At 36.7% G+C, this 12490-nt stretch overlaps 1 protein-coding gene across 1 annotated transcript in view; it reads right to left on the bottom strand.

The window, feature by feature from the left end:
* The window catches only part of ROBO3 (roundabout guidance receptor 3), a 255098-nt gene that overhangs the window by 72063 nt on the left and 170545 nt on the right, over positions 1-12490 (bottom strand). Inside the window, exon 8 of the mRNA XM_053690485.1 lies at positions 7758-7929. Coding sequence (XP_053546460.1) covers positions 7758-7929 — 172 coding nt within the window. The remainder of the gene's footprint in view (positions 1-7757; positions 7930-12490) is intronic.

The raw sequence follows: 12490 nt of genomic DNA, 5'->3' as shown, positions 1-12490 counted from the left end.
AGAGGTAAAAAGTATATTAATATAACAGCAAAAATATGGAATGGGTAACAAAGGGATTATCTATCTTTTTAAACAATAAAAAAATTAAAGTATACTGTCCCTTTAACAGACCAAGAAATAGGTTACTGCTATAAAAGGATATATAAGAACAACAGTTGCATTATTTTTGCTTCACCAATGCTGCCTATAAAATTTCATAGCACCCTATTCTTTGTTATGCTAGTGCCAACAATACTGGGCTAGATTAGAAGTGTGGTACTATTTCAACTTGCACCTGTAAAGGGGCAGATTTTCCCTTTAAATAACCAGCCGGTGAGCTTGCGGTTTCACTTTGCGTCAAACCTCTGGTTAATGAAAAACATGTGCCCTAATTGACCTCAAAATAAAGTGGACAGTTCCTTAATATAATTAAAAAATTAGCTTCTTTTTTTTTTAAAATAAAAAACTGCATAAAGCAGTTATGAGGGATTAAAGTGAGGGGATGTGGGATGTTTGACAAAGAAAATGGCACAGAAAGTGCCTTTTCGTTGAGGTGAATGAGTTTTTACTGTAAATATATATGAATATGCTTATATATATATATATATATATATATATATATATATATATATATAGTGAAGATTGGATTAGCTGTGTTAGACCAGTAGATAAGATGCTTAAATAACAAAGTATTGCAGTATGCAGTGATACCTTTTTTATTGGACTAACATAATATTTTAAAGACAAGCTTTCGAGAGTTTTCCTCTCTCAAAAGCTTGTCTTTGAAATATTATGTTAGTTCACTAAAAAAGGCAGTGGCGTCACTAGGGTTGGTGTCACCCGGTGCGGTAAGTTATGGTGTCACCCCCCCCCCAGAAAGCAGACACACACAAAAACACAGGCAAACACACATACAAACACTCAGGCACACTTAAAACATACTCAGATGCACACACAAACACTCGGAAACACACTCAGACACACACACAATAACACTGAGACACACACACACACACACACAAAAACTCAGACACACACTTACAAAATATGTAAACTGCACTGCATTAATTATAAAGCGCATGCCTAGAGCTGCTCCCTGGCTCAGCAGAGCATCAAATGAAAGATAAACAGAGCACTCTAAAAATAAATCACTAAAGAAAAGTTTTAGGCGCGCAAACTATGAAAATTCTGCTCTCTGACTCTGTTCCAAGTCTGTCAGTGCACAGCCCCGTGCCGTGTGCCTACTGCTTCTTATGGCCAATCACCTCTGCACTCTGCCCACCCCCAGACCCCCGCCCGCCCTCCTACCTGTTCAGTGTGCACTTAGTGTACCGTAACCGTAATGGTCTGGTGGGCATCATACGTGGCTCCTTCACTTTAAAGACAGTGTCAAACAGTCATACGGTCAGGTGCCAGGCATCCCCTCATGATTTGCCAGTTCCCGTTTAGAGAGACAGCACAGCAGTGAGTGACTCCACTGCTCCACATGTCACTGAGCAGTGAGCACAGATAGGCAGGCAGGTTTAGGCTAGCAGCGCAACTTTGCAAGCCCCACGGCATGCCCACAACATTCATAGCGAAATTGGACAGGGGAGAAGCAAAGTATATACAAGCAAAAGCAGCCGGGAAAACTATTTGTTGAAATTGCAGCACTGGCTCAAGGGGCAAAAAAATTGTGTGTCTACAACTTCCCCAGTCCCACCAATGTTCACAAATGCCAGCCCCTCTAATAAAAAAAAATCTATGCATCTCAACATTGTATTTCTTTGAATTTCAATAAAATTAAAAAAAAAAAAAAAAAAAAAAAAATTTTTTTTTTTTGGTGTCACCCCCTGGAGGGTGTCACCCGGGTGCGGCCCGCCCCCCCCTAGTGACGCCACTGAAAAAAGGTATCACTGCATACTGCAATACTTTGCTATTTGAGCATCATATATATATATATATATATATATATATATATATATATATATATATATATGTGTGTGTGTTAATATGTGTAAATACACATATAAACACATAAATATATATGCATATATTCATATACATATATATTTTTATTTTGCTGTCAAATACTGCATGAACTGCGCCCTGTGCTACGCTAGGTGCTTTGCCGTGTCTTACGGTACGAGAACGAGGCTCCCATGGATGCGTGATCAAGTGACTGCAAGGCTTCCAGGAAATGCGCATAACTTGTAATACCAGCACACATTTACGTGCCCTGGTATTACTGAGTGGAACGCAAATATCGAGCTTGCGATAGCTAATATTGTGCTCCACTAGTAATCTAGCTCACAATGATCTATTTTTGTGATTAGATTACTTATTTCAGTGTGATAAGTGATGTATATCAACCTTGTGACAATGGCCCCTATTTAAGAAAGTCTGGCGGACCTGATCCGACAGTGCGGATCAAGTCCGCCAGACCTCGCTGAATACGGCGAGCAATACGCTCACCGTATTCAGCATTGCACCAGCAGCTCACAAGAGCTGCTGGTGCAAAGCCGCCCCCTGCAGACTCGCGGCCAATGGGCCGCCAGCAGGGGGTGTCAATCAACCCGATCGTACTCGATCGGGTTGATTTCCGGCGATGTCTGTCCGCCTTCTCAGAGCAGGTGGACAGGTTATGGAGCAGCGGTCTTTGTGACCACTGCTTCATAACTGCTGTTTCTGGCGAGCCTGCAGGCTCGCCAGAAACACGGGGCATCAAGCTTCAATCAGAGCTTGATAGATAGACCCCATTGCATCAAGTAAACATATAATATGCATAAACTTATAGAAAATAAAGTGTTTCTCAGCCTGGATATCTGGACAAACAGGTGACTAGTGAGAAAATCAAAGAGTCATTTTAAATTTATTTTAAAATTATTATAAATAATTAGGAAAACTTAATTTATTATATTTTTGTTACATAGTTCCGAGTGTATTTTAAGTTAGGTTTAAAATATTTATTGAACTTATTTTTATCAATAATTTGTATTGTAGAAATGTTGCAAGATAAAAAGCCTAAAGGAAACAGTTTTAGACAAATCATTCAATGATTGCTATAGCATGACAAGGGAAGAGAAATAAGATCTGTCATTTTATTTATCATCCCAAGTGTTTTAATCCTATAAACCTTAGAAATTTATTTTAACAGCTTTTCTAGTGCCTATGGCACCTTCTTTTCTTGGTAACATCCTTGTTGTGTCACATTACTAAAAACAAGACCAAGAGAAATGTGAATGGGACAGAAATTGAAATTAAATAATTTCCATGAAAGGTAGTAATACTAAAATGTCATAGTTCTATCATCTATTCTGTATTTTGCTTTGAATCGTTTTAATACCCAGGTAAATTAGTATGCAGTAATTGGAATGCATATGTGTATATTTCTGCACAGCTGTTTCTGTTTCAGTTAATGATTGTGTTTCAACCAGCATATTAAAGTGATAATCATTAGCACCTGCATGGTATAATCTTTCAATTATGCATCTGACTATATGCCTACAAAATCCTTGACTTTGCACAAGGGTACCTAGAAAAGCGGATGCTGTTTTGAAGGCAAAGGGTGGTCAGACCAAATATTGATTTGATTTAGATTTTTCTTTTGTTCCCTCACTTTACATTTTGTAAACTGATAAATAAATTTCTATTTTTTAAAACGTTCTTTATGCGTGTATATATATATATATATATATATATATATACACACACACACATTGTATATATAATAATTTCATATTACATTTTGCACTGCCAAAAGACAAACTATAATGAACCTTGTTAATAATATATATAAGAGGATATTAAGAGAGGATTTTTTTCTCATAAAGAGTGTCTTTTCTGCTCTATCTGACTTTAGGCTACAATTGTTTTTGAACGGCTCTGATGCAAACAGTTTGCCCCTTGGCAGGCACTAGTTCCATAGCAGATCAATATATCTGACTTTGTCTTGCGCTGGAAGGCTTCCACTGACACTAAGAGATGATTCAAAATAAAAGCCTTATTGAGTGAACACAGACATGAGATAACAGAGGTTCCAAAGCTGACACACTGCAAAAACACATCCTTTGTTGTCAGCCTTGTATTCTAAAAAATATAAATATATATTTGAAAACAAAGGAAAAATGGTAGACTTTAAACCAACCATTAAAAGATCATACACACAGCTCAATTAGATGAGAAGTTGTTATATTATGGGGTTGATTTATCATAGGCTTTCGCCAGCCTTTGACCCCTACGACTGCAGGTGCTCACAAGAGAACCTTCAAACCGTATTTAACAAGCAGCAGGCTTTAGACGCTGCTTCCCTAACCTTTCACCATCTCTTAGGTGGTGAATTTCAATCTCCCTGGTCTTGTCCGATCGGGAAGATTGACAGCTCCTGCCTGCGCATAATTGGCTGTGCGCGGGCAGGGGGTGGGATTGCGTGCGAGCGCAAAATGGCGCTCATGTGCAATGCTGAATTCCGGCAGCGAAAGTCAGTCCGCCAGATGTGAGCTGCGGCAGACAGGGGCGCGTATGTGTGCCCCTGTCCACCGCAGCTTCATAAATCGACCCCTATATCTATGAAGCCATCTGTAAAAATGAAAAATACTTTTGGTACCTGGAAGAAGTGCTGTCAGAGTGCTGAACTGAAAAACAGCTGTAGTAAAATGTTGCCATTTGTTGCCCGTGCTGCTGTCAGGAAATGCAGCACAAAAGGGGTTAATTTACATTAGCTATGGAGAGTCAACACCGGGAAGGTCAGCAGACAACAGATCAAGTCTCAGAAACAGAAGGATGTGTAATACCTACTGTAAATGTTGTCAGATTACACCTGCTGGCTCTCTGACTCTAACAAAAGTAGCTGCAGTATGCAGTGTTTGAAAAATCAATTTTTATGTATGTGATTTTCCTTCCCTCTAGAGAGGCTTGTCTGTATATCACTATAATACCCTCTGGTTACACGCATCATACCTGTATATTTGTCTGTCAGCTCATCCACATCCAAAGCACATAATATTGGTGGACACATGCTGATAAACCCCTCAAGAAGGAAGAAAAGCACTAATAAATAATTTCATAGTGCTAGCAGTTTTATATTTTGAAAATGAAAAGGTTTTGAGAGCTTAGATTTGAAGTCCTAATTTACAAATCTATATTAACCCTCTGATTAATGCAGCCCTGGCTTTTAAATATGCATTGTGGACTGTGCATTTACCATACCAACCAATCAGTGCATATGCATGTGCAGTGGAAATGCACATAGTGCCGGTGAGATGTTAAAAACACAAAGGTCTAAAGTAGCCTTTAAGCCCACTTTTGTCTTTTTCAATAGTAGGCTTGGGCTATCCAACTGACTACAGTGTCCCTTTAATAATATGGCGGATCTAATACGTTCACATAGATAAAGGGATAGTAAATTAAAAACATTTCAATCATGCACTTTAAATAGCACAATATGACAATAGTTAAAAGTTGTTAAAATTGAGGCCAACAGAAAGTGCATGTTTTTATACAACCTATCCAGTAGGATTACTACTCCTACAAAGTTTTATTGGTGGATTCAGCCTGGGAACATTCATTAATATACAGCAATACAGTGTTAAATGTCCACTTTAGGGGAAAACAAGGGAACAATAATTTAATGCATAATAAAAGCATAACTTATCTGAAAACCAGTTCAGCCAATCCTGGGAGAACATAAAAAATATATAGAAAAAAAAACAAGCTAGGTTTTGATCCATTTCTATATGCTTGTCTAAATGACCTCTGTAGATAAAGCATTCATTTTTCTATACACTATATTATTCCCACATAGAATATTGGCATTTACAATTTTCACAAAATGGAGGAGTGTAGATTAGATCTAAAATATAATTCATCAGTTCTGTGTACTATGCGTGTATAACAGTATAATAACACTAAAGCTTTTTAAATATTGTTCCTCTGCCCATCTATATTCATACCCTTTTTTTGTGTCCCGTTCTTACATCCTCTAATCATAACCTGGGCCAGCTGGCTTCTTTGATGTTACACATACGCCCCTTACTCGGATAGCGCATGCGCTAAGTATTTTCTGTAGCATACAGGTCTTAAAATTACCACTACTCTCAGACCAGTAAGTAAGAAATGGCAGCGGAAGAGTACAGACTTTAACTTATTTTCTACTTTTAACATTGAATGGACTAGTAACTTTTAACCCGTGACTAGTAAACTGTCATATTTCTACACACACATTATATATATATATATATATATATATATATATATATATATATATATATATATATATAGAGAGAGAGAGAGAGAGAGAGAGAGAGAGAGAGAGAGAGAGAGAGAGAGAGCAATTTGAGAATCAAAATAAGCAAGTAGAATTTAATTTACACAAGACATTCTCTTAATTTTGTTTGTCAAAATATTTTAAAATAGATGTTTTAATTAATGATACAGTATAATAGTTATGCTCTTTCCTAGTTCTCCATAAAAGCTGTGATGTTTGCATATTATAGTAAATATGCACTTTAAAGTGTTGCCATTGGGACCAAATTTAAAAAGCTATTAAAACAAAAGTTGGAACAATGAAACACATGTTAAGAATGCTAGTCACTGTGTTATAGCATAATGTTTTCACATAATTGCAAGCCTTGTATAGAGGACTAAATAGAGTCTGAGTCTTAATTGCTCGAAAATGAAAGCTATGTTGAAGGTTTAATGTGCCTAGCACTTACATTTTCCATAATTCTGCCATGGAAAGTAATGCATGTTGGTGCATTGCAAAACAGTTCATTAAATGAGAACCATTAGAAGCGTTCCACATAAGCTTATATTTAAAAAAAAAACCTATAAAATGTGTATTTTAATTGCTGTATTTACCAAGAAGATGGTTGTACTTTCTACTTTCCCCTGACTGTGTACATAGCTGTTTGATACGGTTCTCTACAAATTGTTTAAAATATTGCAATTACAATACAATTAAAATCAGATAGATTTTCACCCAGCTGACAATTATAGAATGTTGATAAATGTAAAAAAAAAAATGTGTGTGGGGGGGGGCATGTCTATATGTATACATTTTATTGAGAACACATTGATCATCAAACCTCCAAATCTTGATTTTTTTTCTCATCCTGATTGCCGTTGCATCTATAACATCAAGTCTTTTAATTCAGGCTTTGATACTGCAGAGCTAAAATGTCACCCATATGTTAACGCCCTGCTAATACCTTGGATGTCAAAAAAGAGCTGCAAACCATTGCTTAATAATGAGCATCAAACCTACAAATCATGTAAGCGTTTCAATTAAACTTCCAGTATTGCATAGAAATGATACTATGAATTTAGCTACATAAGCTAAAGTCAAAAGGTGCTGCATGAAACTCATTAATTGTTGTGTAAAAAATTGTAATCTTCTTCTTTATGTGATGGGGTTTCCTACATCTCCACTTTTGTCAAAAAATTTGTTAACTTGGCACTAGCGCTGCGGAATCTGTTGGCGCTCTACAAATAACCGATAATAATAATAATCATTGCGATTTTTTTCCCCACAGTATCTTATTAAAAATCCCTGGTTCTACCCATGATCTTAACTCTCACACCCATATTTCAGCCCCACAATATCAGAGCCAACAACTTTTTGAAACAGGGACCTCAAAGTTGCTAACACCGCTAAGTTGCTCTGAATTCGCCACAACAGTGTGGCGATTTTGCGTTCTCTGTGAATCGCAAAAAGACAACAAAAAACTGCATGACATTATAGAGAAACAGCAACCTACTTTTTCATTACATTTTGTAACATGTGACATGCATTTACTTACCATCTTCTACCTCCAAGAGGGCTTTAGCTAGTATGCTTCCTGCCACACTAATGGCTTGACACATGTAATACCCAGAATCCACTGTCTGCACATCCATTATGGTCAGTTCCCCACTTGGAGACACAGAAAATCTTCCCACAGTCTGAGGTGGCTGGCTTGGAAAGAGTAGCACCTTTTAAAGTAAAGGGAAAATAAAAATAAAATAAAAATAATATTTAATTATATAGATTAAATTCAAGGCTTTATTGAAAGACTTCAATAAACAATGTGCAGTTTACTTATACATTTTTTTTTACATAGTATTAGTAGCTATTCATCACATGCCGTCAATCTTTACTTAAAATAAGCTAACAGGGAAAGTTAATGTAGTAAAAATAAACATTTTAAATGGAATTTTAAAATCTTAAAATTTTCTGGAGGTTGCCAGAACTACAGTTCTCTGTTCTTCATTCTTTTAAGTGGCTTCTGTTTACATTTGATTTATTTATGTATTATTAAGTTGAAGATGGTTTCTTTTTTTATTCTACTCTATTTAAGTTACTCATTTTTGCAATCCTTTAATAGTGGGCTATAATCATCCCTTTAAAGGGACACTCAAGTCAAAATTAAATTTTCATGATTCAGAAAGAGCACACAATTTTACTTCCATTATTCATTTTTGCACAATCTTTTTATATGCATAGTTTTTGAGGCACCACCTCCTACTGAGCACATGCACAAGCTCACAGGGTATACGTGTACTAGTCTGTGATTGGCTGATGTCTCTCACATGGTACAGGGGCTGGCAAACGGAAGAATAAATAAATTTGCCCCGAAAAAAAAAATCTACGGCTTTTCTGAAATTCAGAGTAAATGTTATTGCATTGTCTTTTTAATGTGCGAATGTTAAAAATGCAATTCTACTGTATTAAGTGGTTCTTTAAGTTATATTTTTCCTGCATGTTTGTCAATTGAATAATTTGTACATAGCCCTTTACTACATTACAGTAAACAGTATGCAAGATGTACATTTATTTGTGATAAAGAGTCAACTGAATTAAAAGGAAGAACATAATATATGACTCAGTGAGGGTTACATTCTCAGGCTAGCAGGACTTATGTTGCTTATCAGACAGCAGAGCAAACACTCTTTGCAAACATCAGAACTCTAAACAAGTCTATTTTGCTAAGGGGTTCATTAGCAAGCAGTCAACCACACAGGCCTCTTCCCAAACATCTGATTTATGAATTTGTCAGGTCAAGATAGTGTTTGTATTTTATTATTGGATACACAAGGTTTAGTTACTTAACAGTGTTGATATAATAAGGGCAGTTTATTTAAGAGTATTGCATTGTTAAAAAGAAACATACCAGGATTGATTAAAATCATATGAAGAGCTACAACTTTATATGTGGGTTAAATTGTTTTTACATAGTTTCTGTAAATTCTAACATAAATTCTCTTTAACTCCAGGGCCTTTATAAAACATACGTCATCAAAGCCTCAGCACATTATATTTTTGAATAACAAAACTTTATTTGAGTTCCATCAACTCACACAAATTATTTTACATTTTAAAGATTTTGTTTTTAAAATTGTAATCATATTCCAAACAGAAAATGATCTCAGTTCTTGTAGAAGTAGCCTTCGTCACATTAACTGAATTAAAAGGACACTCCAGGTCAAAGATCTTTTGTAAACATAGGCTCTCTAATCACAAGCACTTCTTGGGTGGTTAATCCCTGACTTGACCGAAGCTCAACCCCTGCTTTTTTAGCCACTGAAACTGAACATCAGGGAGTACTTCAACATAGCCTATTTTTCTTACAAATTATGGGATACCTGAAACATGTTGTTGTAATAAGGAAAATAAGTGTAATGTAGCAACAGTCAATTACATGATGTAATGGTTTAATGATATACATACATTCTCTAATCACCTATTTCATTATATGCCAATTCTATTAGCTCACATTACATATATTGAAAGTAAAAGGATATCAGAAGACCTTTCAGCAAATAAATAGTTAAATAGATTATGTGACATAGTTTAGAAATTTCAGAAGCTTAAAATTAAGTAAAGTAACAGTTTATTGAGGAAGACAAAGATTAATTATAGTAGGCAAAACCTATTAGTATCTTAAAAGTCACCATATCGTTTTAGAATTAATAGCATTACATAATACCAGTACTGTTAAATGGGGTTTTAAAATATTAAAGGGACATGAAATACAAATGTTTTGTTAAATGTTTGCAGTTATACTCATTGAGGTGTGCATTTTGGATCCCTTGTGAAGACGGAAAGCGGAAGTAAGTAGCGGCTCGTGCACTTCAAATATTTTTGTAGTTGGACTGATTCTTGTAAAAGATCCTCACTCTAAGATCTATATTTGCACAGATCTTAGTGGTGTTGTATTTTTTTTTACAGAAATCAGTCTGGCTACGAAAATATCCGAAGGGCACGAAGCTGCTGCTTACGTCCACATTCAGTCCTCACGAAGGATCCGAATTCACATTCCTAATACTCGTTAATTGAGCATCTATTTTTATGCAACAAAACACTATAATACATTTTAAAATGCCTTACTTTAGATTTAAAAAAAAAAAGGATTTTAATGTGTTATTAAATTAAAGGGATACTGAACCTCAAAAATATTTGTGATTCAAACAGTAACTACAATTCTAAACAAGTTCCCAATTTACTTCTATGATCAAATTTGCTTAGTTCCCAAGGTATTCTTTGTCGAAGAGATATTTCATTATGTGTCTGGACTGGAGCTCTTACAAATGTAAAATATTCATGCACCACTGTTGCCATATAGTGCTATGGACACATGCACGCTTCTGAGCTTTTCAACAAAGGATACCAAGAGAAGAAAGAAAATTTGATAATAGAATTAAATTGTAAAGTATAAAATTGCTTGCTCTATCTGAATCATGAAAGAAAAAAATTGGGTTCCATTTTCCTTTAAGTAGATTCTAAAAGAGTAACAGCCTGTCAGTTTAGCTGTTAAATCTTTACTAGGAAATATATCTTCCTAACCTTTGTTGGTGATCAATTAACAAAAGTAAAGAAAAAGATTGATCTTGCCGTACTGAAATAAATCAGGCATTCTTGGTATATTTGTATATATGACGGAAGTGTAAATAGACAGCTTCAGTAAACAGCCTTCTTCAGTCAATGTGATTAATGAGCTTTGTGTATAGTGCAGACTAGAAAAATTGCAGGTCATAACACCTGAGGAGACCTTTCCCCTTGCCTATGGTATTCTTGTTTAAAGAGCTGCTTTCAAAACAGCTCTTGTTAGATATGTCAGCTGAACTGTGGCATCTTGTCTTTGTTCTTTTTATTCTGCTGTAATCTTAAACTTTGTCTTGTTGCAGGAACAGCAACTATACAAACCAACAGTTCTAGCCAAGTGAGACCTTTAGATTTAAAAGGACCATTAAATACAGTAGACTTTCCTAATCGACAAAAGCACATTAACAAGAGAATGCAATAGCACTTGCTCTGAATGTCAAATGAGCAGTAAAAAAAAAATGTCTGACAAATTTAAAAATGTTGTTGTCCCCTCAAAATAACTCAACACACAGCTATTAATGTCTAAACCGTTGGCAACAAAAGTGAGTATACCCCTAAGTGTTAATGTCCAAATTGGGTCCAAAGTGTCAATATTTTGTGTGGCCACCATTATTTTCCAGCACTACCTTAACCTTCTTGGGCATGGAGTTCATCAGAGCTTCACAGGTTGCCACTGGAGTCCTCTTCCACCCCTCCATGACGACATCATGGAGCTGGTGGATGTTAAAGACCTTACGCTCCCCCACCTTCAGTTTGAGGATGCCCCACAGATACTCAATAGGGTTTAGGTCTGGAGATATGCTTGGCCAGTCCATCAGCTTTATCCTCAGCTTCTTTAACAAGGCAGTGGTCATCTTGGAGGTTTGTTTGGGGTCGTTATGTTGGAATACTGCCCTGCAGCCCAGTCTCTGAAGGGATGGGTCACAGTACATGTTGGCATTCATGGTTCCCTCAATGAACTGTAGCTCCCCAGTGCTGGCAGCACTCATGCAGACCCAGACCATGACACTCCCACCACCATGCTTGACTGTAGGCAAGACACACTTGTCTTTGTACTCACCTGGTTGCCGCCACACACGCTTGACACCATCTGAGCCAAATAAGTTTATCTTGGTCTCATCGGACCACAGGACATGGTTCCAGTAATCCATGTCCTTAGTCTGCTTGTCTTCAGCAAACTGTTTGCAGGCTTTCTTGTGCATCATCTTTAGAAGAGGCTTCCTTCTGGGACGACAGCCATGCAGACCAATTCGATGCAGTGTGCGGCGTATGGTCTGAGCACTGACAGGCTGACCCCCTACCCCTTTAACCTCTGCAGCAATGCTGGAAGCACTCATACATATTTTCTTCCAAAGACAACCTCTGGAATTGATGTTGAGCATGTGCACTCAACTTCTTTGGTCCACCATGGCGAGGCCTGTTCTGAGTGAAACCTGTCCTTTGAAACCGTTGTATGGTCTTGCCCATCGTGCTGCAGCTCAGTTTCAGGGTCTTGGCAATCTTCTTATAGCCTAGGCCATCTTTATGTAGAGCAACAATTCTTTTCTTCAGATCCTCAGAGAGTTCTTTACCATGAGGTGCTATGTTGAACTTCCAGTGACCAGTATGAGAGAGTGTGAGAGTGATAACACTAAATTTAACACACCTGCTCCCCATTCACACCTGAAACCT

This window comes from Bombina bombina, chromosome 8 (genome assembly GCF_027579735.1).
Source record: "Bombina bombina isolate aBomBom1 chromosome 8, aBomBom1.pri, whole genome shotgun sequence".
Classification (NCBI taxonomy): Eukaryota; Metazoa; Chordata; class Amphibia; order Anura; family Bombinatoridae; genus Bombina; species Bombina bombina.
This window is presented reverse-complemented; position numbering and strand designations above follow the sequence as displayed.